At 40.6% G+C, this 27453-nt stretch overlaps 1 protein-coding gene across 3 annotated transcripts in view; it reads right to left on the bottom strand.

Annotated features, from left to right (window-relative positions):
- The window catches only part of PRSS12 (serine protease 12), a 51318-nt gene that overhangs the window by 13248 nt on the left and 10617 nt on the right, over positions 1-27453 (bottom strand). For 2 of the 3 annotated variants that reach the window (XM_088660381.1, XM_060278558.2), the window contains exons 2-8: positions 24854-24992; positions 20320-20498; positions 16936-17086; positions 13692-13870; positions 13232-13373; positions 11554-11750; positions 6568-6709 (exon numbers count right to left, since the gene is read on the bottom strand). In XM_088660381.1, the coding sequence (XP_088516507.1) occupies positions 6568-6709; positions 11554-11750; positions 13232-13373; positions 13692-13870; positions 16936-17086; positions 20320-20498; positions 24854-24992 (1129 nt within the window). The remainder of the gene's footprint in view (positions 1-6567; positions 6710-11553; positions 11751-13231; positions 13374-13691; positions 13871-16935; positions 17087-20319; positions 20499-24853; positions 24993-27453) is intronic. The other variant, XM_088660380.1, reaches the window with a different exon arrangement.

Genomic DNA, 27453 nt, shown 5'->3' with positions numbered 1-27453 from the left:
AAGTTCTCTCTCACCCCTCCTTCACCCATGAACAATTATATAGATTGCAGATATTGCAAGGAATGTTCAACTCCCTGACAGCTGTTTCTCCCCATATATGAGCTAAGGCTGCCAGACAGTGACAAAGTGCAGGAGACCTTTTTAAAGCTACATCTACTGCTGGAATCCAAAGTTAAGCACTTCTTTTCAAGATCCATCCAAGGATATTTAACAATTCAATTTCATTGGGTACCATAAGGAAATTAGTTCATATTGAACAGCCATTGCTTAATCTATCCTTAAATACAACTAATTATTGCGTATATATCATAAACCAAGAAGATTCAGAGCGCTTCCATATTTATTTTTCATGCTAATGACCATCATATATGGCTGTTGAGTAAATCCAGATAACTACAAATTGCTTAATACGGCATCCTGTGGAGCATCTCCAGAAACACAGCAATGTTCAACAACATTGGGTCTTGCTTAATAAAGAAAAGTGATTTCATTTACTCTGAAAACCTAGGGGCATTTCATGCTAGAACAAGAGGCCTTGTTATTAGAGCTTCCTGTGCAATGTTATCTTAAGATAGACTCCTACGTAACATGGATTTCTTCATAAGCCCCAGCTGTATTTGCTGGACTACCATATAAGGCATCTCAAAGTAAACCACAGACAGACATGTTTGAGCTGAACAAATCCTATTCATGCTTTTATGATTTCAGTGAGACATAGTACCAAGTAAATATATACAGGATTGCAGGCTTCACTCCGATTTTAATCTAGATAGAGGCTCCTCTCTGTTAAATACTGTTTGATGGCTAAAGTGTAGGTAATAGGATGCGGATTGTAATAGTTTTAGAGAGCAACACTACATTCAAAATAAAGAGTTCTCAATGCACATATAAAGAACATTTGGTATTAGAATAAATTTCCACTACATGCCCAAATTACACACAGGTATTCCCCCATCACATATAAGAGGGTGATGTAATTTAAAGCACCAAAGGAGTGCTTTTTGTGCTATAATGTTTACTTTATAACCTTGTTTATTTAACACATGCATGTTCTTTCGATTGTTGCTATGTCTTGCTCATGTTTTCATTGGCTGACATTTTTATGATATCAAAAGTACTTACTACAATTTATGTTACATTTTCCCACTATAAATATTAATTTGCGACTACAGCAAGCTCACTAATGTACAGGTGTAAAATATTAACTGAGGATTAGGAAGACGGCCAAATCCATAGGCGTTTTCAGTCCAGTTATTTGGATTTATTTTTTATGGAACATCATCATTTTAATATTTAGAAAGTCTACCAGACTTTGGCAATCTTTTCCATTCCACTGATGCAATCTACAAATTTCAGTATTCTTCCAGGAAAACAATCTAATGCCAAAGAACACAATACAGAGTCACACAGTTAGTTCTACATGATCAAAAGGGTTTTGGGCTTGGATTGTTGTTGTTTAGTTGTTTAGTTGTGTCCGACTCTTCATGACCCCCATGGACTTTCATTATGTGAATGCATGGCGGCCACATGGTCTAATCACCACTCTCAACCTTTGCATTGTCTAGTAGAACTTACGATATGCATGTCTTGGCATTCAGCAATTGCTCATGCCTGCAGCATGTCATTGGGTGCCCACAGCAGAGGTTGGTGGGGATAGCGAGTGTCATGACGTCTGAACACAAGTAAATTCTATTTAACTAAAATATTTATCCCTCAGCTTTCCACCATTTTGATTCTCAAGCCAACTTATGAACAAAAGATACAACAATATAAATACCAACTATACTGTAAAACAAATCTAACAACTCGGGAACATATGAAACAGAAAAACCAAACAGCAGGGAAAGAAAAATAAGACATCATTATTAAGTGTATCAGTGACTCAGATGAATAGGACAGGTTTAGCCTTATGATGATAATAATGGCAGCAGGCAAATATGCCTAAAAAGGAAGGTATGCTGTCCTGGTGCCATTGCAGAAGAGATTCTGTCCACAGTAGTCACCTGTCTAACTTATGGATGCATGGATTAAATGCAATAGCCATGGAGGGGAAGGGGGTCACGAGACATAGGGCTGCTCATTTTCATGGCAGCCATGCATTTGAGATGGGCTGTAGCTTAGCTGTGGTGCATATTTTGCATGTGAAAGGTCCCAGGTTCAATTTCTGGCTTCTCCAAGTAGGAGTGTGTGGTTCATTAATTAAATGTACTGTAAGTATTTATGCATGCTGACAAGTTCTCTGGATTTTGACCAAATAAGTTACAGTAATTTCTTCAGTTTAAGTGGCACAAGTGTAAATCATAGGTATTTAAAGAAACCTCAAAACCCTCTAGGTTTTCCACACATAGCTGTGATTTATATCTGAGCCACCATAAGTAAGGTGAGGAATTTGTCTGCTTTAGAGCAGGGTCCCCAAACTAAGGTCCGGGGGCCAGATGCGGCCCAATTGCCTTCTAAATCTGGCCCGCGGATGGTTCGGGAATCAGCATGTTTTTACATGAGTAGAATGTGTTCTTTTATTTAAAATGCATCTCTGGTTATTTGTGGGACCTGCCTGGTGTTTTTACATGAGTAGAATGTGTCCTTTTATTTAAAATGCATCTCTGGGTTATTTGTGGGGCATAGGAATTCATTCATATTTTTTTTCAAAATATAGTCCGGCCCCCCACAAGGTCTGAGGGACAGTGGACCGGCCCCCTGCTGAAAAAGTTTGTTGCCCCCTGCTTAGAGTGTTTTTCTTGGAAAATGTTGAAGTTTTGTTTTATTATCACATTTTTGTATCGCATTAGATTGTTATAAGATGTACATTTTGTGTTTCTTCAGCTTGTAAACCGCCTTGAGTATTGTAAGATAGAAAGACGGTATACAAATAAAAAAATGATTATGAAAATGATGATGAAACTCCTAGACCACGTAAGTGATATATAGTGGAATTTAAAAAGAGAATGAATTATATGCACATTTCCTCAAAGCTGGGCAAGCTTCTTTTCCATTATTGTATTTAATAAAATGTGGCATGAATAGTAGCATTTTGGACTTTTCAGCATTTCATGGCAATAAGCAATTTGTCTCTCAACTGAATTTAAGAAAGCCAGTTTTGAAGATACACCAATCCTATGTTTCAGTGTTCACATGAAAACAGGATTGTCATCAGATGTTTGGTTTAGGTCCCCGCCAGACTTACACTCTTTCGTGGGAGGGATTTCATTGCATACTGGAACATGTAAGTTTGCTCTAATTGAGCAAATTAAGTGGTTTAAAGGACTCTGGGCACGCATTGGTGCAACAAGCCCACTCTTTGTGTTAAGGAAAGCAATGGGGAAATGCACTAAAAAATGTGGGATAACTAGGAAGTCATATAAACTCCCAACAACCAAATCAGGATGAATGTTCAACAAGCAGTGAATGTCCTATAACCTCCACATAAACCAGTCAGGCTTCTCTACTGATTCTCTGGTGGTACTGAATGCTGACCACCAGAGAGATGTGTAGAACAAATGACACTTTCCAAACTCCTCAGGCACCTTGAATGAAAAATGAGCACGACAAAACCATGAATCCCACCTATGGGATATAAGCACATGTACAATCCCATGCACAGCATTCCTGGGGGGAAACTATATAAGCTTGTATTGAGGCAGAATAATTTATGTCCAGTCTTTTGCTTCTTCTGCAATCTAATATTTGCTACCAACAAATATTAAAATCTAATATTTGCTACCAACAGTGCAACGCATCTTTGTTGTGGCCATGCTGCCCAATTTTCCTGATTTTTTCAATTACTCAAAATTTCTACCACACTTGAGAAATTCAGCTAACAGCAACTAATTGCATCAAGCTTAAACCCTGCCTGTTTTGTTTATCATATGTTGATGATGACTGGAGGCATCTGGCCCAGTTCTTCTGAACTAGAAACATCTGGAAATTGGGGGTAATCACACTGAGCACTAGCTGTGTGAAAGGAAGGAATATATTTGCTAAGCGGGACATTCAGCAAAAATGTGTGGAAATAGAAGGAAACGCCTCTCTTTTCCCTTGCAAAAAATATTACTTCCCACAGCATAACTTAGCATGTGTAAACAAAGGGAGGAAAAGTCTTCTTCATGTATTAAATATGGTCCTATGGGAAAGACAAGATAACACAAGGCAAATTCCTTTCCCGAGCAATGTAAATCAAAATGGCACAAAACCTAATAGGGATATCCTGCAACACAAACTCACTGAACTTTACTAACCATTGGGATGATATAAGAGAAATTCAGGGTGTTCATTATGGACTCTAGTATGAGATAAAAATGAGGGCAAATGAACTGCATACATGGCGAATGACATGAAATTGCTGAATAGCTGATAAGACTCTCCAACCGATTGTGCCAGGAACAAACCAGAAAATTATGTAAGCAATGACATAATTATGTTCACTATTTCAGGTTGAAATTATGTTTTTAGGGTATTTTGAAAGGCATTTGTTTTAATGCAACTTTTTTTCTTTTATTAGAACCGCTATGTGATTAGCATCCCATTGCCACTACCAGAGGTTTAGTATGTAGTCTGCAGTTGTTTGTGCAACTTTTTTTCTTACTCAAAAGTTACCAAGGGGAGGGGAGGTTTAATCATCCTCCCTCCCCCCCACAACTGTTACTGATAGTAAAGAAGTCCCCATGGGCATGAATGGGAGGTGGTTTACTATCAGCAACTGCTGGGCTGGGGGTCAGGTGCAGGTAGAAGTTTCAGCTGGTGAAAGGGGAGATTAAACCTCCCCTCCACATGCACCGTGCTTCTGATCTAGACCTGGGCCCCCACACTTACTTTTGACTAAGAAAAATCCCATATGCAGCTGCAGGCTACATGTCCAACATAATGTGCAGTTTGACTGACACACAGGACTTAGGGGAGCATTGTACCTTGAACTGCAAAATGTAATTTTCCTGCTAAATCACACTTCAAGCTTGTTCAAAGTTTCTGCCATGCATCCTGTGACCATACTCTTGCATTATAGCTATATCCAAATCAGAAATAAAGATAGAGACAACTGTGTCACTTGCTATTTTAACAACTTGTTGATAGCATAACTTCTTGTTATGCTTTTTAGGATTTTAGAAGCTCAGTATATATATGTTAAAAGACAAGGCACTCCTTGCCTGCAGACTCACAATTTATTGCCATGATACAAAAGGATTTTTATTTTTCAATGGAAAGGGAATCAGGAGGTGAAAGGAAAGCAGGCACTGAAGTAGCTAATGGATGGGGCAGGAAAGAAGGAGAGGCAGCCTCCCAGTGGTCCAGAGTGCCTTGGCTGGTGACAGACATAGAAACATGCTTCCCTTAATCTTTGAAGTCCCTGGGCAACCAGCAATTGGAACACTGTATACTTCCTTGCAGGGAAAGGGAAGCATATTCCTTGCAGCTCCTTCTCTGACTGATACATGGGGGCAACTTGGACTGCTTGCCATGATGAAAATAACAATGCAAATTGTACTACATCTGCTGGTCATTTTCCCTGTAGTTTCAGGCAAAATTACCAGCAATGCCTTCTGGTGTTGTCATGCATGCTACTAAACTTGTCATCTTTTGTTGTTTGGAAATGCCCCGTGTTGCTACAGTTTGTGATCAAGCACCAGAAGGCCTTGAATTAATCTAACGGGCGGCACGTGAGCAACATATAAACTACACGATGCTTCTTTCATATGAAGCCTGTTACACTGATACTCTTGGCAAGTTTCGAAAATCTGTTTCTATTGTGCTGGAGAAAAGCTGCTTGGCAGCTCCAGCATGAAAAGTATTTTAACCTCTTCAGAAAGGTTGCTTTATTTTATAACGCAATGTAAAGTCCTGTCTTGAAACTGAATGGAGTTTTAAATGCAAGTTGAAACATGTCATATTTCAAGTGAGGTCTGTCATTCAAAGAAACAGCCCCACCACAAATAACTCACCAGAGCTGAGTGCAGCTTACTAATAATGGTGTTATAGAATTAAATAAAAAACATGGATTGCCGCAATAAATGGGGGTGATGTTAGCATTTGATTTCAATGGGACTTCATTGTGATCCAACTAACTGTGATGAAGGGTGGCATATGAAATAAATAAATAAGATTAATATTTGCACATTAAATGGTCAATGGTCCCCTCCAGATACACTTTCCATTGCATAATGATTTGATGTGATTGGGGTGGCCATATGTGATCCTGCTTTCAATACTATTTGAATCTAGTTCCATTTCTAATCAGTGCAAATCCTGCAGCTTGCTGCTGAAATCCCACAACTTTTTGTGCCACAAATGTTCTTAGTTGCTGTTTTAATCCACTTTTGTTGTGCTTCAGCCCCTCCAAACAGCAATCATGTGTTAGAACTGGGGAAGCATCACAAAACAACTAATAAAGAAGAACAAATCTACTACCAATGTACTATCATTGTGTCAGTAACATGTTGCCGAATACACCCACACCACAATAAACGCCAGCCTGGAGGGGCCCAACATTTAATTCTATGAACTTGCACAATCTATTGACAATACTGTATGGAAACCAGATAAAGTGTTTAAGGACTATTAAATAACTTCTCTTACTTGTAGCCAAGTTGTCGACATACCACAGCTGCATCCTTATCGGACCATCCATCATCACAAATTGTCCCCCACTGGCCATGGATAAAGATCTCCACACGGCCCTCTTTCTTATTTTCACCATCCATCAATCTGATAGGAGGCCCTGGGAAAAAGTTACAGCTGTTAACACACAGCAATAGTAGCAAGAACCATTACCCTAGCTAATTTTCATCACATTGAAGGAAAGTTGTCAAGTGGGGCTCAAGTTCAAGCATTCCAGTTTGTACACCAGTGATGAAAGCATTTTATTCTTGTCACTTGTATGACATCAATGCCAACTTGTTCAGCAAATCTAGACTCTAATGTGAAATGAATTTCCTCTCTGGTATCCACAAGAACATATTCTCAGTCTGCTGATTCCCAAATCTATTCCACTTTTCCAAATTTAGAGGTCGCAGGCTGAATGGGAGAAAATGTTACTACAGAGTCTGTGAAGGATTTAGGAATGTAACACAGGAAGCTAACTTTCCTGCAAAAATTGTGCACCATATTTTGACATGGATACAAGCAAAGGTATAGTGATTACAGGCGTCCAGTTTAAAGAATCCTGTCTCAGTGGAGAATGTAATTAAATCCTGACACTAGCTTGATCCGGACTTTATGCTGTCTTGCACCCCCAAATTCATAATAATATGTTGCCAGACTGTACCATTTCAGGTGGCAGGTGTGGATCACAGCTTGATTCCTCTCTTTCGTGGACAAAGAGAAAATGTCAGCCAGAAGTTTATGCTACAACCTCCTGCTTGGAATTCTAGGGGTTTTTTTTAACGTGCTGTGAGCTGATGTTTTTTATGGGGGTGGCTACCCATAGTCTAAATCACCCTTCCCCAACCCAGTGCCAGCAAATGTTCTGACTAGGGCTGATGGAAGTTGTAGTCCAAAATATTGGATGGGCATGCAGTTGGGGAAGGCTGGTATATATGGTAGAGCCTAGTTGAAGATGCACATTGTGATTGCTCTAATCCAGGCATAGACAAACTCCGGCCCTCCAGATGTTTGGGACTACAATTCCCATCATCCCTAGCTAACAGGACCAGTGGTCAAGGATGATGGGAATTGTAGTCCCAAACATCTTTGGGGGGCGGAGTTTGCCTATGCCTGCTCTAATCAAACCTCTTTCAATTATGTGATCGGATATAGCGACTTTGTTTTGTAGTTTGTTTCCTATCACATATCTACGACACTCCCCTATTTGAAGCTTTTCTGTACACTACTAAATTCTTCCTAGGTGAGAGAGAGAATTGAAAACCTTGACTGGCTCAGTTACACTTTAATCTTCTCTGAAGAACGGTATGGCAGACTGCCAATTCTCAAAGGCCTTTACAGCCAAAGGCTAATCATCATTACTCGATGAACTCATAAATGCAATCAATACATTTTCTTCTAACCTTACGTTTCCTCAAGAGTTTAGCTGCCAGTGTCATAGCAAGGTCTTCTGCTATTAATAATGTATTATTGTTGCACAACAGCTCAAATTACATTTTCCTAATGCTCAACAGAGCATTAACAGATGAAAGAACAGATGAAACTAACAATTGCTTGCATATTGAAATCAAACATAACAAATGTCATACTATCCTTGCCTTTGAATTTATTATATACATTTTAACATATGCAGGCTGAGTATATCCAGACTGACTAGAACTCATTCTGCATCATTGCACACCCAGATCACAGCTCTAACTACACTTGGCCACAGTGCAGTGATCGTGGCTGAAGTTCTAAAGTGACTACAGGGTGAAAAAGTCACACAACAGCTTCAACACAAGAAAGGATCCATTAATAGCACTTCCTTGGCACATTAAAATGACTCATTTGGAAGCAACCCTGCACGTCACCTACACACGATAAATCCCACGGATGAAAGGCTGGGCTTGCTGGCACTTTGTTTGGAAATGGATTGTTGAACTAGATGGGTCGTCTCCTAGGGCCAAAATGCACATTGTGCTAAAAGTATAGCTTACATGCTACTACATTTGGGTTTTCTGGCTTAACCAATTACAAGAGTGGGGAAGCCAGGGTGGGTCCAAGACATTGGGGCACCTGCGGCAGACCCCAAAATGTCATTTACCACACCCATGATGAAGGGGCAAGGAAAGATCTACATGAGGAACAAAAGGGGAAGAAATATTGACCTTGGGACCAGCTGCCCCAGTGGACCCTGCCGCCTGAGGCAGCTGCATCACCTGGCCTCATGGGTGGGCTAGCCGTGAACAAAGATCTACATCAAGATCTAATATCCATGGGATCCTGCCATCTGAGGCAGCTGCCTCACCAGGCCTCATTGGAGGGCCAACCCTGGGGGAGGCCCAATTGTTATCAGCATGTGGAGGCAGAAGGTTTATTCCTTCCCTCCCTGGCTTCAACCAGGAAGAAAACAGCCATCCTCCCATGAGGCTGTTGATGTCAATGGAAGGCTTTTCAAGCATCAAAGCTACACTGGGGTGTGAGGGTAGATTTTCATTCCAATTGTTGCTGAGAAGGAAGAGAAACCTCCTGCTGGCAATTGTGTTCCTGTGCCATAACTAATTACGGGGGGGGGGGGATCCAGATACAGCTTGCATGCCAGTCATTTAGCAGTATGTTTTGCCCTCGGTCTGATCCAGCAAAGCAATTCTTAAGTTCTTAAGAATATTTGCAAATATCAGGTCTTAATGCTTATTTTTTATCTAGCCGCATTGTCAGATTTCCCCATTACTCTACTGTTTATGAGATTCATTCCAGCCAAATATATTACAATAGATAAGAAAACAGTTAATAATCTAATTACTGTAACATTTGTTTATATGAGTGGTTCTTCTGTAGGATCCTTGCCTAACCTCTTTCAAATTTGATTAGGCTGCGCAACATCAGTGCTTAAGACTGCATCCAGAATGTCAAAATTTTCACCTCATTTTTGTCATCATCCAGAAATGCTTACTCTACAAGAATATAATTTCAGTTCAGACTTTACTCATATTACCTGGGCAGCAACACAGGATATTAGCTGTAAAATGGAGCAGATTTTATTCTCAACCAGCTTGTTACTACTTGGAAGTTTCATTCACAACTGTTAAATTAATACAATTTTCAGGTATCCAAAGGGAATTTTGCCATCTGGCAGTATTTAACCATATTGGACACTTTCCAGCTCAGGTTAAGTTCCATAGTTTCATGAACAGAGCAGCCCAGATGTTCACTTAGTGTCTATGTGAATGGTCACTATGATTTGAACCCCAGCTATTCAGGGTTTAAGTGTTCCCATTCTCATTGTCTCACCCACACAGAAATACTATTTACATTATACTGCTGGTGTAATAAAAGCTTTGGAATATTAAGAAGTGTAAAAGAATAGCAATGAAAAGGGATGAGGGAAAGAGTAATAATATGACTGGAAATTCATTTAGCAAAGCGTGCAAGATGGAAAGAAACTCTAGTTCAATAATGCTGTAAACACTATGATTTGTTTAACAGTATGCCTCAAGTTATAAAGTTGGAATGGTACCAAGATATGCTTAATAGAGCTCTTTGTTAAGTTGAAAGACATGATGCAATTCTTAAATAAATTCCTTATAAGCTGCCTTATCTTCATTACTATGTTTACTTCTCATTGAAATGCTGTTCTTTGGCTCTGTTTGCCATTTCCCAACATAGGGTGAAACCTATATTTTTCTTCCTCATAAACAGGGGTGATAAATGAGATCAATCATTTCCATTCTTGGGGGTTAGGTAGTCAAGGTTCTTTAAACACCTGTAGCTGGCTGTTGAGCTATATTATACATATGAAGTTCTCTTCATTGGTCCATATTTGCGCAGTACTGTCTCTTGTGATAGACAGCATCCAAGGCCTCAGATATGGGGTCTTTCCCAGTCAGGCTATCCAACATCCTATAACTGGAAATGCCAAGGTTTCAACCTAGGACCTTCTGCTTGCCAATCATTTGCTCTGCTCTCTATTGCAGGGGTGGCAAAGGGAGTGGTGAATGGGCTGGCAGAGAGAGTGCACAAGAGCTATGCAATTCTGCAAACTCCAAGGATCTGGACCTGCCCATCAATTGCCTGCATTGTGTGGAAGACTGACCCTTGGCAGAAAAAAGATCTCAGCTCCTTGTTCTTTGGAATGACTATAGTTCCTTCCCAGACACTTCTCACTTTACAATTTTCACTCTGCAAGTTGTCCGAAAACTCACACCAAGGGGGGAATTTATTCACATGCCTATTTATATGTCACACTTGTGTATGTGGAGTTCACCATTACAACCATACCAAGGGCTGTGCATATGCTTCACTAGAAAAATACTTTAGTTCTCCGTGAAATTAAAAACTCAGCTACTCCAGTACTCAACTGCTTCAGAACAAGCCTATGGTAACCAGATTAAAAACGTCCTCTACTGTATTTACATGACAAATAGCTTGTTCCTGTACTAGGTAGACATTATTATGTATTGCTTTTGCAGCTCTTTTCTTCCTTGTCTTTCTAAATTTAACAGATTTAATTTTTTTAAAATGGATACTCAGTATAACTATTCTCTGTTTCCAATCGTGAAAGCTGCTTTGTATCTTCTTCTGATTAGCTCAAATAGTTATAAGAACTGAATCAGGTGTTTAGGTCTGGGCCACAATGCAACATGGCCAACGCATTGCTAATTTCACCTTGAACACGCTAAATAATGGGGAATATGCCATTGAGGTCAGAGAGAAGATAAACGAAGGTTTAATAATCTATATCTAGTTAGAATGTAGCCAAGATCCAAAGGGCTACCGACTGGCTCCAATATGCCCAGCAAAAGTTCAGACTTTTTGCCTTTAAAGAGCAGATCCCTATGCCATATCAGAAGCAGTCTCAGTTTCCCAAAAGGTTTGCTATGTGGCATGGTGGACTGGTGCTTAAGAACAACAAATTTAAAGCACCTTGGGGCTCCCTTGGTTCTCTGTATCCAAGCTTGCATTTTACAAAGAGGAGCTTACCCAGTGATGCTCTGTGGCTGTCGTTATCTCTATAGCAACTTATCCCAACATCCTCTTTGTGGCTGCAATCATGCTTTCCCCATTCCCTCTTTGAACACTGGAGGATTGCAGACTCCTTTCCTGAGCAGCTGACATCATCCAGCCAGATGGGTCCAATGTTCTCTTCTGGGTAGTGTTCTGAGACACTTTTCCCATTCCTGTTTGCACATGGATAGATTGGCATTTGTATTGTGAGTGAGGCGTTGAATAATATTATAATAATAATTTATTATTTATAGCCCGCCCATCTGGCTGGGTTTCCCCAGCCACTCTGGGCGGCTTCCAACCGAATATTAAAAACAGTACAGCATCAAACATTAAAAACTTCCCTAAACAGGGCCGCCTTCAGTTGCCTTCTAAATGTAAAATAGTTGTTTATTGCCTTGACATCTACTGGGAGGGCGTTCCACAGGGCAGGTGTCACTACCGAGAAGGCCCTCTGTCTGGTTCCCTGTAACCTCACTTCTCGCTGGATCTCAGTGTCCGGGCTGAATGGTGGGGGTGGAGACGCTCCTTCAGGTATACAGGACCAAGGCCATTTAGGGATTTAAAGGTCAGTACCAACACTTTGAATTGTGCTCGGAAACGTACTGGGAGCCAGTGTAGATCTCTCAGGACCGGTGTTATGTGGTCCCGGCGGCCACTCCCAGTCACTAGTCTAGCTGCTGCATTCTGGATTAATTGCAGTTTCCGGGTCACCTTCAAAGGTAGCCCCATGTAGAATGCATTGCAGTAGTCCAACATATGATCAACATAAAAAACAATAATATTTCATGTAATAACAGTTCCAGTGCACACACCACAATTAAGTTCAACTTCGATTAGCATCCATTTTATTTTGAGTAACATTGTCCAGTGTCCACCACCTTTAAATAAAGCTTGTTGCTAAAAATTCATGAATAATTTACTTTATAAAGGCCCTGATTCAGCAGAGCATTTAACCACTCATTTGACACAATATGCAGAACTCTATTTCATTCTCTGACACTAAAGGCTGTTATAGATATAATCCTGCTGACCGCTTAGCCTTGTACACACACTTTCCATGTTCGTTCCTTCTGGAGTGTAAATTCTTCCTCTCAGGACTAATCACTTTTAAGTCAACTACAATGTACCTGAGTTCCTTCTTAATACAGCAAATAAAACTTTGAAATGCACACACCACAAAGGTTAGATTTGTGGGAAGGAGTGTACAATACCATAGCACTGCCCAGTGCTACGTCTGCACCAGCCCAGATTATCTCAATTCCCATTTTAAAAATTGGCACCTGCCTGCTCTGTTGGCAATTTAAACATTTGTTCCAGTAGGACTGTTTTCAGACATGGATTGCTGAACTAGAGACTGGTAGCAAACTGATTCAATTGATAAAGTGCACCCCCTTCCCAAACCAAAGACAACTAAGAAACGGGTTTATTTTTTATTTTTTTACAAAAATAAGATAATTAAGATTCTTAATCTAATCATTTTTTTAAAAATCCTAGTTGATTTTTTTCAATAACGTTTTACTGCTGATAAATGATTAGGACATAACAGTGAAGTTAAGTAGGCACCTGTGAAATTCTGGACAATAGCATTTTGCAGAAAATTATCAGCAGTGATCTGCAAAGTAATTAACCTCCTCACATAAATTGACCTTACTTAAAGCCCAGCTGGCGGCAAACCACATGTGTGTTCAGTTCAGTCCACCCATCATCACAGATGGTGCCCCACTGTCCGTTGTAAAGCACCTCCAGACGTCCCTCATGACTGACTTTCCCACCTGCCAGTCTGATGGCACCATCTGTAGCATTAAAAATAAGAGCCAGCAATGTTTAAGAGGCAACTTTTTGGGGGGGGGAAGAATCTGTGCTATAAAATATGCTGCAACAGCTAGACACTAGTAATTTGCAAGGTTTAATAAGAAAGTAAAAGGGGAGAGGGGCCTAATCCTGGCACATTTCCTATTGTTGCTCTTATCCAATTTCATAATTTAATCCCAAAATGGTTGTACTATATACATTGAAATGTCACCCTGACTTGGCCCCACGTCCCATGGCTTCACTGCGTCTTGACCCAAAATCTATAGACTTCTAAGACTTCAGCAACCTTTGTTGCCTACCTGTTAGAGGAGTGCAGGAAACTCCTGCATCTTCTTTGTGGCCACAGTTGTGTTCTTGCCATGAACTCTTTAGACACTGTTCTATAGACAGCTCGTTTCCTGTACAACGCACTTCATCCAACAGCACAGGACCTGAGCCTTCTCCAAAATAAGCCAGGCTCCATGCCTTGGCAATCCCCCTGCACAAACATGAACAAACAGAGAATCAATGATGGCAAATGGTCAGGAAGTGCCTCTAAATTAGTTACTGAAATGGTTTGTATTGCTTTGGTACACATGCTACAATCCAAAGCAATATTGATCCAAGTAGATGAACAGAGTGGTTACTTGAGATGCTTATTTCTTAAAAAGAACCCTTTGATAGATTTTGCATTGCCCATTAAATGTGTATATTTTTATCGGGAAATTAGAGTGGTTCTAATTTCCACCCCATGTTCTTCTTTAGTTTAGTCAACTGTATGGAGAAGACAAAAATAAGACTATTTTTGCTTCTTCTTTTTTCCAAAATGAAACAAACAGCTAATAAAAGCAGGAAAAACATGGTCATGTGTAAAGAAAACAGGGAAGTACAAAGCAAAGCTCATTTTGTATATAAAAGGCCAGACACTCATTTATGACATCTATAGTTGAAAAAATCCAGCCTTAAACATAACAGTGATTTGCACACCATGGTTTCTTTTTAGATTACTTTCCCAAAAACTTCTATCTTAATGTCCTTCATGACTCATAAAAATATGCTGCGGTTTTTCAATCTGTTTATAAGACATCTGGCTGTCTCCTTCGCCCACAGCCTAAAGCAGGTTGAGATTATCAGAAGTGAGTATCGTAAACTCAGAGGACCTGGCAGACACAAGGGCTGGTGCTAGATTAAGGGAACAGGATCAGCAAAACAGAGATGAATTAGATAATTCAGCAAGAAAGAATGTACTTCCTGTTGTAACAAAAACATCAATAATAAAAACTTAAAATGTCTCATAGTGATGTACAAAGATAAATTAACATAATGATAATAGATTCTGGTTTTGGGAGAAAGGCTCTTGTTTCTTACAATTTAAAGCAAATACATCAGACTGTTTTCTCAACAGGTTTTTTTTGGGGGGGGGGTTTGCCTCTTTTGGTCATCAAGGAAACAACCCTCAATGCCACACCTGAAGAGTTTATGAATCACTGAGCAAAACATATGATCCTTTTGCCACCTGCCAGAAAATATGAAACAAAATGCCAAACTAGACAAAAAACGCAGCTACAGGGGGTGATACTGGATCAAACAGAAAGAGGTACTTTAGGCCAGGGGTGCCCAAACTTTTCTCAAAGAGGGCTGGATTTGTTGAAGTGAACATGTGTGAGGATTTTTAGGATTGAAGTTGTTGAGCTTTTTTACAATTTTACCAAAGTTGTTGAGCTTTTTTAGGATTGAAGTTGTTGAGCTTTTTTTTAGGATTTATATACTGCCATGGGGACCGGATTAAATAAACCCATAGGCCAGATTAGGCCCCCGAAACGGACTTTGGACATGCCTGCTTTAGGTGTTTCCTCCCCTGCTGTGGTCCTGCTGAAAACTGCTCCCCCAAATCTCCTATTTGCAGTAGGAAGAAAGCCACCACTAATGTCAGTGGTTACCAAAAGGAGCTTATTTGCTTCAGGGGGACTTACATTGCTAAAGGAATAGCACTGCATCCCTTTTCATTTCTAAATTATATTTCACTTTTCCATGGATATTAAAATGTGCCCAAAGCAGCTTACATTTTTTACAAAACAGTAAAACAATGCAGATCAAAAACACACAGTAACACCAACATTTCAAAAACATTTCATTTAAATAATCATTATATTAGTGGAATGAAGAAAAAATATACCAAAGATGTGTGATGATGTCCAACTAAGTCAGAGGAGACCCAATGATATAAAAAGGACTTAATCTCCACTTGTTACAATAGGTGCATTCTGAGTATGACTAACTTTGGATATTCTACATGCTCTGCTGAAAATATACTTATGCAGTGCCTCACAGGCTGGAAATCCATATGCTATAACGGGGAGGGGTTAGCATACAGAAAGTATTTAATTAGATGAGCAGTATTCCCTTCTTGTCACTGGCAAACTAATCCTGGTGGGTTTTATTGCACAGTAATGCCAAGTGAAAGCTGTGAGAGGATAGGAAGGTCATTGCCAAGAGGCTTTATTTTATAATTTGCAGAACATTTCCAGCTGGATTAACTGAGACAATATACATACACACAGAGCTTGGCGTCTCTTCGTAGCCCGTCCACCCCCGGCCACTATATATTTCCTCTCATGGTAAATTTCAGTCTAGGAATGATGAGCCTACCTGCTAAGGCATCTTCTTGAGCTCACTAGTCCTTAGGCTCCCATAAAAACATATGGATAGGGAATATTTAATGGCAACTATAATTTACTAAACTCATGGGACAGAGGCAAGCTAGTCAACCTCAAAGTAAGGTAAATGTAATTCCACTTTAGCATGCTGCATGTGTTTGAAATTACAAATTGCCAATAAACTGGGCTCAAAAGAGTGGTGCTGCATGTGCATAAAACTTTGTCTCTATTCTCGTCAACACAGATGCAATTCTCACTCCATCCTGGAAACCAAAGATTCCCAATATCATGAGCAACATGCTGAACATCAGAAGTGGGGGCAGTGTTTAAAAAATGGCCTCAGGAGCTCTATTGAGCACAAGGGGGCTGCTCCCCGTGCAACTCTCAGGCATGAGTTCAAATCTATCCTCATGTGTGAATTCCACTGATTAGTTCCAATATACAACCTACAGCCAACATGAACATGGCGGAACAAATCTGAGAAGTGCAGTGCAAATAAGTCACACTGGGCTACTGATTTTTCCTAGGTGGTATGTGGATACTCAATACATGGTGTGACATCGTTGCCCTTAATGATGGCAAGGATGATCCTGCAAGTGACATCTGTGGCACCACACCACACATGGACTATCCCTACAAGTTGCATGGGAGAGAAGGAGTACAAAACATGAGATTGCCCTTTTAGCTTCGGGTCTATATATGATCAGCAACTTTTAGTTATACCCTGAGGTGGTCAAAAGACCCTATTTTGGCTCAAGTGGTGCTGCTTGTTCAGCCGTCCTAAGTATCAGATCCATTTCAAACCATGGTGCAGGCATTTGACTTTTTGCTTTTGCATCTCAGTTCATTGGCATTGATTAGCTTTCTTTTTCAACTGAATACAATATACTGGGGTGGAGAAACTAACCCAAGGCCAAGCTGCCTGCAGACTACCTCAGCGTCCGCATCATCCCACTGGTCATCGCAGATGGTTCCCCAGTGACCAGCATGATACACTTCTACTCTTCCTTCATAAGCACTGCTTCCATCAACCAGTCGGACTGGGATAAAATCAGGGTCTGAAATGAAACACATAAGGAAGCGAGGGAAATGAAGTTTTCGTTTCCCAGTTATTAGTGATCAGCTGCTACCAAATGGACAACAAAGGCTTTGTAATTTGAACAGACACAACCTAGTAATATTGTGGCTCATTTCAGATCACTCACCATAACGCAACAGCATGCCTGGAGTGTTAATAATTCCTGCAGCTCTAAAGCAGAAATTTCAACTGCAGAAACAGAAACTAAGAATTCCACATCTCCTAAACTCGACAGATGTGAAGGAAATCAGTAGTGGTCCTTTGTTATAACTGAATAACAATAAAGGAACTTACGTTTCAAACAGGGGCTAGCCAGTTGCCTCTGTGAAGCATTCTCAACAATGGTTATCACTGAATCACACGTAGGTTGCTCTTCTCTGTGATGGTCAAAATGGAAATTTGGAAGTATTGAAAGCACAAAGCCCTTGTGCTTCCTTCTCTGTTTGCAACAAATTAACCAGGGTCTTCCATATGTACATTCTGTTACTTTGGACCATGTGCATTATTTGGCGATTAAAATTTGGGGTTTCATTTTAAAACTTATAGTTTTATCCAGTGCTGCAAAAGCCAAGTTCTACTTGCACAGCAGGACTTCCCCTGTCCTCTCTTCTGTCTGTGCATTCCCAAGAACTTAAAGGGAGAGTTCTCCAAAAACCTCTAGAGCAAATTCTGAGAGTGTATTGGGGGCTATAGGAAAGGGGAGGTGATGGGACCAGTGCCAGGAGGCAGTGAGAGATTTTACTTTCTTGGGCTCCTTGATCACTGCAGATGGTGACAGCAGTCATGAAATTAAAAGACGCCTGCTTCTTGGGAGAAAAGCAATGACAAACCTAGACAGCATCTTAAAAAGCAGAGACATCACCTTGCCTACAAAGGTCCGTATAGTTAAAGCTATGGTTTTCCCAGTAGTGATGTATGGAAGTGAGAGCTGGACCATCAAGAAGGCTGATCGCCAAAGAATTGATGCTTTTGAATTATGGTGCTGGAGGAGACTCTTGAGAGTCCCATGGACTACAAGAAAATCAAACCTATCCATTCTTAAGGAAATCAGCCCTGAGTGCTCACTGGAAGGACAGATCGTGAAGCTGAGGCTCCAATACTTTGGCCACCTCATGAGAAGAGAAGAATCCTTGGAAAAGACCCTGATGTTGGGAAAGATGGAGGGCACTAGGAGAAGGGGACAACAGAGGACGAGATGGTTGGACAGTGTTCTCGAAGCTACGAACATGAGTTTGACCAAACTGCGGGAGGCAGTGCAAGACAGGAGTGCCTGGCGTGCTATGGTCCATGGGGTCACGAAGAGTCGGACACGACTAAACGACTAAACAACAACATAGGAAAGGGAAAGTTCTGTTGCACAAGCCAAAGGACAAGATTGCATACAATTGTGTCTTACTCGAGAGAGTTGTTACTGTACTTCAATTTGCAACACTGTTGTGTTCAGAGCCATGCAGGCAGCCCCAATCTATGATTTGGCACACACTCACACAGAGCAATGTCCATGTACGCCAAAAGGTGCATTTATACAGCTGAAGTAATCCACATGGTGACAGTGACTAGAAAAAGAGCTCCTGACCTGTGGAAATAGTTGCTGGTTGAATATACATACAACCCATTTTGTAACTGTTTCTCCAGGGGACTACAAGGCCTGCTTGTAGTTAAGGAAATGTTAGAATCGCTCATAGGTAAAGTGGTTGCAAGAACTAACCTGCAGAGTTCTAAGCATAGCCCAGACTAGCCCTGCTCACGTGACTTTTTCAATCCACTGTATCCAAGAAGCTCTCTTTTCCCTATACAGTACCTTAGGAAACAATCATTTTCTGCATTACATTTTTGCTCCTGTACTGTATATAAATATACTGGAGGCTGGAAAAAGAGGCCACAGAGGCTCTTCATATGATGATCTGACAAAGAATAAAGCAGCCCTAAAAAAAAATTCTGCATATCTGTGCAGTTCCTATACAGTAACATAATTAAGGATATCAGTACTGTACATTCCTCTAGCTGGACAAACTCACTGAGGAACAGAATGGTTTGAATATCATCAATCATGATGCATCATTTGGAAAGAGAAAAAAGTACAGAATGCACTTCTTCAGAAGGTGACAAATTGCAACACCAGCAAGTATTTCTGGCCTAGACAAGCGCATATATGCACACAATGTATTCTGGAGGCATAATTCTCAAAGGGTGAGGCATGCCTTCCCAAGGAGGTGCAGGCAGCTGTTCAGGGAGACATGATGTCATCTTGCAAGCAGCAATGTGAGCCTCATAAGTGTTCCACCTTCCATTGATGAATAGTGCTGTGTGCCATGTGGAATCCCCTGTCTTTTTTTAAAGGCTTTGAGGTTTGATTCTCGGGCACCTTTAAGGGTCCTGCTTTGAACTACTTTTGTCTAGATCTCAAGAGAGAATGAATTGTGCCAGTCAGCTTAATTTTGTCTTTGCTTTAGTGATGCTCAGAGAACTTTAAAGGTATTAAGGAAGCCAAGAGTGCAGGCAAGTGCCCTGAAACACCACAACACACCTTTAGGTAGAAGGACCCAGACAGGAAGATGGTGGGCAATCATTTCATAGACCACAGGTGATCAAACTGCAGCCATAGGGACACAGACAGTACACAGCCCAATCTTATGTGGTTCTCAGCCCAATTTCATGTGGGTGGTGAAAGAAGGAGCAAAATTGGTGGAAGGTACCAAGGGAGACAGAGAGAAAAAGAGAAAAAGAAAAGACAGTGGGCCACCAACATTAGCCCCTGGACCTAATCACTGTAGAGTCCAGTCCTGCCCAATCTGCCCCTGCCCATCACTGGCCTTGCCAGAAAACCCCAGAAGGGAATGTTGTTGTCAACATGTCCATCATTCCTTTGAAGAGTCCCTTAAAAGGCTAGGGTAACCATCAAGGACCAAAGAACAGAGAAAGGAGTCCTTGAAACTATTATCCTAATTCCTGAATACAAAACCTTCTGCATTAATGTTGAGATACTGACTTCAAAATCTCCATTGTGGAATAATTCCAGCTAGTTCAAAAGGTATTTAGGCCTCAATTAAATACGACTTGGAGGAGAATAATGACACTATTATTTAGCACACCCTTAACTACTTTACCACCAACTGTTCTCAACAAGGCTATTTTAAACTAAATCGTCTCTGAAGACAGCAATGCTGTTTACATAACGCAAAACCAAATTATGTATGTGTACTTGTCTTTTACCATGGGAAAAGCCACATGCAACAGCAGCTGCCATATTTTGAGGACACATTCCATCCTGCCAGACACTTTTTTCACAAAGTAAGATGTTTTCTTCATCGCCATGGCAATGTACATCACTCCAGTAAACAGGGATAAGGCCCGGTCCAGAAAATGGGGTGTGCTTCGCTGTGCCTCTCTCCCTGTGGGAAAAGCATAGGCAATGAGGAAGGCAAATGAGATAACTAGAAAACCCTTGTTAATGTACTATTCCAAATTAAATAGCACATGCTTCACTGCAGTTTCTGAGGCACAACTAAGCCTTTCGGTGGGTATTATGTATATGCACGTGTACTGGATTTGAAATTGTTTTTATATATTTTTATTGATGCTTTATGATGTTTTTATGATTCATCACTCTGAGATGTTTCATGAAGAGTGAAGAGAAGGTTATTTTAAATATTCCCTTATCCGCAGTGAACTCCAATATTGCTTTTAAAATTCTCACATGAGCTGCCAATAGAGACAGACTATTTCTTCAGCAACTTTCCCCACAGGCAACTTTCATGCCAATCCCCCAAGCTGTCTCTTTTAAATGTACATGAAATTTAAAAACAGCTTGAAGGTTCGCTGGGAGCACTCTTAAAATACTACTAGTGCACTGTAGTGCAATGCAGTAGCACACTGCACTGGATCATGCTATAGAGAATTCTAGAAGCCACTGGTAAGCCCTATAAACTGAAGCACAGCATATGAGCTCTAGTTTCAAGAGCTCTTTAGGCAAGTAGTCAGCTATAGGGTTCTAGACCAGACATCCCCAAACTTCGGCCCTCCATATGTTTTGGACTACAATTCCCATCTTCCCCTACCACTGGTCCTGTTAGCTAGGGATCATGGGAGTTGTAGGCCAAAACATCTGGAGGGCCGCAGTTTGGGAATGCCTGTTCTAGATGAATGTACGTGAAGCAGCATCTCTTCTTCAGCCTTCTCCATACATTGAACCAGGTATTCACACTTGGGTGAAGGTAGCAGCCTAGGAGAGCCCATACATGTGTTCCATTTTCATATGGAAATTAGTTACTCATTTTGAAACCATCCTAATATCAAACAGATAATTCAAGCAGACTCGCTGGCAGCTTGTATCGCTCATACCTTGAGAAATCTGGGAGCAAAGACCTTTTTATATGAAAACCAGATAGAGAAACTGCACGTAACACACAGCTAAAACCATAAGCAAAATTGCAACCTCCAGATGGGCAGGACTTTGATCTCATCTAATCCACATATCTGTATAAATTGGTTTGGCATGTGCAGATTAATATTAGACATTACAAAACAGCTCAGAGTCAGTTCAAACTGGCCACTCTTTTAAGAAGAGGAGAATAATCTCTAGTTAACATCACATTGTATTCTAAGCAAACCCAATAAAGCTTGTTTTTTTTAAAAAGGGCCATAACACAAAAGAACAATCAAGCCAACAGGCAATGGAAACTGCTCCATGAGGGCAAATGGGACACTTCCCCACCAACCTCAGCCTAAGCTAGCCTGCTTCCTTATGCACAACCAGTCCAAAGGTGGACTTGGCTGTCAGATTCCTCAATGGTCTCAGGTTTACCTTTGTAGAACTTAACAAGGAGGAAGATGCTGACAAAACTCTGCTTCCACCTACTGTTTGCCTCCCTGTCCTCTGCCCTAGCAGTACCACTACTGGTGACACCATTGTAATATTCAGTATGGGATAGGATTAATAAGAAGCACAGATGACCTTAGCCAGGAATCATAGCTTGGCTATAGCAAGCCACAGCAGCCCTAGAATTCTCTTCCAAACACACAGCGCTCTGCCCGGCATTAAATCCAGCATTGTACTTGTCATGCTTTGTGCCATTTAACATCCCCAATCTTTGTCACAACTTGAATTTAGCAGAGTTGCTTTCAGTAGAAAAATACACATATTCAAGCATCACCCTCTTTAAAAAAATCATTTTACGATTAAATATGTATTGAGGAGAGGTAAATAACCCAGTAGGATTAACAGATGAATACAGCAACTTCACTTAGGTGTTCATTATTTCCTGAAAAACACCCTTGAAGTTGCAAATGGTTAATTAACCACTTCTATATTGTATCCATAGCAACCTGCTGATTTTTCATTATTTTGATGCCAACCTGAAACATGACATTAATTAAAAATTTATGTTCCAGTCTGTCATAGAAGGATAATAAAAGGGGAAAGGGTGGACTTAAAGTTTATTCATATAAATTTCCCTACCATTTTACTAAATAATGAGCTTGCTTTAAGCAGTACTCCTGATTCGTTTTTGTTGGCATCTGTCTGTCTCGAGAGACAATGGAGTGCACCTATGGGGCTGAGGTCAAACCACTGTGTTAGCAGCACTGAAGTAACATTCCCAGGGTGCAAGCCTTGGCAGTGTGCATGGAGGTCCTGAGCTACCTGGATGACAAGACTCCGCTCTCAGCCTTGCTGATGTGGTCCAGAGGAAAGCAGAGCAATACATTTGGCCCCAGCTTGCCTGTATGAGTTGCCGGAAGGAGGTAAACAAGGTGCCATCCAACCGTCTTAGGGACTCCACTCTGGATTTGTGTAGGGTTTATTCCTTAGACTTTTCTTCTCCCAAATATATCCCACAAGGCAGCAGTGTTTTTCCCCAGCCTTCCCAGGTTGACGAGCCCCATCTGCCCCTCTACATCCCTCTACAGCACATGCTGTAACTAGCTTCTTGACCGTTGGACCCACAATGTAGGACAATTCTTCAACTGTGGGGTTTTTTTCCATAGCATATATGAAAAGCACCTCCCCACACCCCACCCCACTTATAATGCAACTCGCTGGGTAGACCTTCATGTGAGAAGCAGTTCTCCACATGGTTCAGGAAGATGCTAAAGCAATGTATGGTTCAATAAACTCAAACCAAGTTGAGAATGATTCAAATGCATACCAGTAGTTTATATTTACAGCATACTGTAATTGTTCGTTTCATCAACAAGGAATTTCACAGAGTACAGTGAGGCTGGATCTGGGCTAGGTTGGGCCTGGGCAAGTGTTGGCCTATCCCAGTTGAACAGAACAACAGTCCTTAACATGCTTCTTTTGTGTTCAGTCGTGTGTGTGTTTTCATCCAACCTCAAGATTTCATCGTCTTCTTTGTCATAAGATTCTCTTCTTATTCTAAAACTACTACCTCCTATGTCAAGGCAAGAACTGGTGTTACAAATTATTCTAGGGAGAACCAGTTCCACTGTACGAGACACAACAGGCAATCACCCAAGACCATAAATACAAAGTTATACAATGATCTTTGTGCAATTCCGCCCTAAGTTATCCGCAGGTCAGTGCCACTGATTAAACTGGGACTTGTGCATGAATAATAGAGGACCATTTATATCCAAACATTATGGGTTTCCTACATGCGAATCATATCCATGTAGGTAATTGTAGGCTATGCAAGTATAGATTGTCATGCTCCCAACAAAATATACTAATGTGGTATTTTACTTCAGTTTATGACATGAAAAAAGTTGCAACAATCTATATGCTAATTTAATGCTATTTCGTATTCTGTGCAGAAAATCTGCAATGCATGCAGGACTGTAGCATCAATACAGATTCCATAGACCTAATAATCCTTTTCTGTTTTTTAGTGTTCCTGCTTTAAGCATCACCTTTCACTTTTTAGAAAACTGTTTGAAATGAAGCTGAAAAGAAGAACATTGGCATAGAGTGGAGAGAGAGAGAGAGAGAGAGAGAGAGAGAGAGAGAGAGAGAGAGAGAGAGAGACTATGTGAACACCAGAGGCAAGGGCATAGAAACAAGGCAAGTTGCTATTTACAGGGCTCTGAAGAAGACTCAGCATATCTTGAGATGGCAGCAGCTGAACACCACAGATTTCTAGGCTCTCTCTGAAACCAATACAGCTGGAGAATTAAAAAGAAAAAGAAAAAAGATGGAGAATGGCAATTACTCTGAAATGCTCCATCGGGAGTCTGATCCTGTATTCCGTTATACAGCTGCAACACAGAGTTTTTCAATCATCTATATAAAATATTGTTTGTTTGTTTTAAAAATATAGGGCATATTTCCCACAAAAAAGAGGATTCAATTAATAGTGTTTTGCTTTGTTTTCAAAAAGAAAGTATTTATAATAAAGATTGTGTCCTTAATTTAGAGTGCCCTGAGAAAACTAGTATCCCAATTTTATATCTTCCTTCTAGAACCAGAGCACAGGAAGCTGTTTTTTTACATTAAAGTGAAATTTTCATAACTTTCTTGTTTTGATTACTTAGTTATTTAAATGATTTCTAAAGCCACTGGCTTTCTACTGAAGTCATTGACTACATATATTCTTAACTGTCCCTGCTTTCCAGATAAAAGTAATATTGCCTCTAGAATCATCAAATTTTAGTAAATAAATTATTTAAGGCAATTGTGACATCCACTAATACAGACAACTGGAAACTGACCTCCATTTTACTCCTACAATGTGTAGGAATGAGGCACCATTTATAATCCAATGCGAATTAAGAGCTATATAGCACTTACCCAAGTTCAAGCTGTTGACATATCACTGATGCATCAGTATCATCCCAATGATTGCTGCAGATCGTTCCCCATATTCCGTTCAGATAAACTTCAACTGTGCCTTCAAACTCATTTTTGCCACCTTTAAGTCTCACAGAACCTACATAGTAAAATAAAAATTATGATAAGCTGTGTGTCTCTGTGTTAGAATCCTTCTCATAGATGAAATATTGGCAATGTCAACAGCAACCATTTTAAAAACAAGCACCCTGTATCCTACAGGAAAAACCTTCTAGGCAGCATTTGCTGTACAGTGGTACCTCTAGTTGTGGACTTAATCCGTTTCGGGGTGCCGTTCGCACCCGGAAAAGTCCGCAACTAGAGCGCCTCTTCTGCACATGTGTGCAGTGTGATTGAACACTTCTGCGCGCACACAAAGTGCGCAGATCGCTTCTGCACATGCGCGGGTTGCAAACCCGGAAGTAACAAGAAAGTCCGTAACAAGAGTGGAACGCAACACGAGGTATGACTGTATTTGGGGTCATGGAAAGTTACTCATGGAGACAGATAGCAGTAGATTAAGGAGGAGGAGGAAAAGATGCAGTGTTCTTATCACTTTGGTATTAAAGGTATCTATATCCTAGTACGGTAGTTCCATAATGTTCTCCACTGGCATTCTTTGATATATTCAGTCAAGAAACTACTTTACTTGGGTAGTGTTTGATTGGTGTTGGAATTGTATGTTAAGTTTAAGGCAAATTTGTAAAAGTGTTTGCTGTTGTTTACCAACCTTGAAAGAGTCTTTCAATGGAAATCTACATGGAATGTATTAATATGGTGAAGAAATTTGTGTTTGGCAAACCCCACTTCTAAACTTGCTGCAAGGCATACTAGAGGGTAGCGATGAGAGAGCAGAGTAACAGAGGTTACTTCCAAGTTGCATCACAGCCAGCCTGATATACTAACTAATTCTCTACAAATGAAATGAATGGTGACAATACCATTTCTTCCTTGGAAGCTCAGTGTCTATATAGGCACAGAAATATCAGCTTTACAGAATTTGCAGTTCCTTTTTTTAAAAAGGCATTAAAACATACATACACACACCACAAAATATAGCCAGGGATGAATACTGTATTTTACCTCTCATTTAATTCCATCATGTTAAAAGGCATTAGAAAACAATCACATAGATTACATAGCTTTTTTCAGTGACCCATATAATATTATACATGACACAGATGCCAGGAGTTTATTTCAGGCCAAAGAATGCATTTGTTCATACTTGACCACAACCAAACACCACTTCACAAAGCTCATGTGAATTTATGGTCTGCACTTCCTCAAGTCTAGCAATGAAATAAGAAAACACCCCCACCCTTAAAACAACCCCCATGGTTGGGTAGCAAAAGCAACACATGCATGGCAGATATGGAAAACTGAGAAAATAGTTTATACAAATGAGAAACTTGTTACCTTGTTTAACGAAGCTGAAGCATTTTATATATCATCATTGGGCATTTATGTAACTGTTGTAACAGCCACTATAAATACAGGTTGCATGTTCTATCCTGGACAGAAGTGCATTCCATGTGAGCTTTGGCTAAATTTAAAGGAAGTAAAGCCCTAGGCTCAGTGGTTTAACCCACAGCGCCACCTGGGTCCCATTTCACACATTACCAGTACACAATATACTGCACCCCCCCCCAGAAGATCACAACTAACTACTGTATGCTGCAATCAGTCAATATACAATACAGTAAGCCCTAGGCCCTGTGGTTTAGACCACAGCGCCACCTGCGTCCCAACGTATTTGTCCTAATTAGAGCCACAGTCCTCAGTATAACCTTCAGCTAGGCTTAGTATTGATCTGTGGGCTGATCTCTTTTTTTCTAGAGGGACCGTTGACCATTCTTCTCTACAAACAGCACATCAAGAAGGCAGGCCACTGCCATGTTCACTATGTGCAGAACAGGGAAGCTGAACCCCTCCATATATTGTTGTCACTTCTCTGATCATTGGCCATGCCGGATGAGGCTGATGAGAGCTGGAATCCAACAGCATCTGAAGGATTGCAGGTTCCTCATCAAAAGAAAAGGAAGATGCCACAGCACATAGTTGAGGTCAGAGAAGGAGAGATATGGATCCCATGCAATTGCCACACTAAAAATTCCTGACTGCATTATCCTAGCCCTGAGGACTTGTTTACACAATCAAGATCCATAGATTATTTGAGGTTATACTGAGATAGCTAGCCCTTAAATCCACAAGCAGTTTCAAAACGTTCTAGCCACACCCCCATGCAAACTATTCAGTTCTATGCAGAACATTATATGGGTTGTTTCACATGTAACACTAAGTTAACCCTGGCTACGGTGCGCATGAGGGTTCCCTGAGAGGACATGATAGCTGCTTTGGATGTCTTCTGGTCCTGCTACTGCTGGAACTAAATGATGCATGTCTAAAAAACTGTGTCACCAACATGAAAAGTTTGGAAAGCTCTGGCATAAGGGATAAAATCAAGCCCTGAGAAACCCCATATTGAAGGTTCCACAGGGCCAAAGTAAACACTCTCCATGCATCACCCCCTTGGAAATGTCCATCCATCTAGGAATGGAACC

This window comes from Zootoca vivipara, chromosome Z1 (assembly GCF_965207765.1).
Source record: "Zootoca vivipara chromosome Z1, rZooViv2.hap1.1, whole genome shotgun sequence".
NCBI classification, from domain to species: Eukaryota; Metazoa; Chordata; class Lepidosauria; order Squamata; family Lacertidae; genus Zootoca; species Zootoca vivipara.
This window is presented reverse-complemented; position numbering and strand designations above follow the sequence as displayed.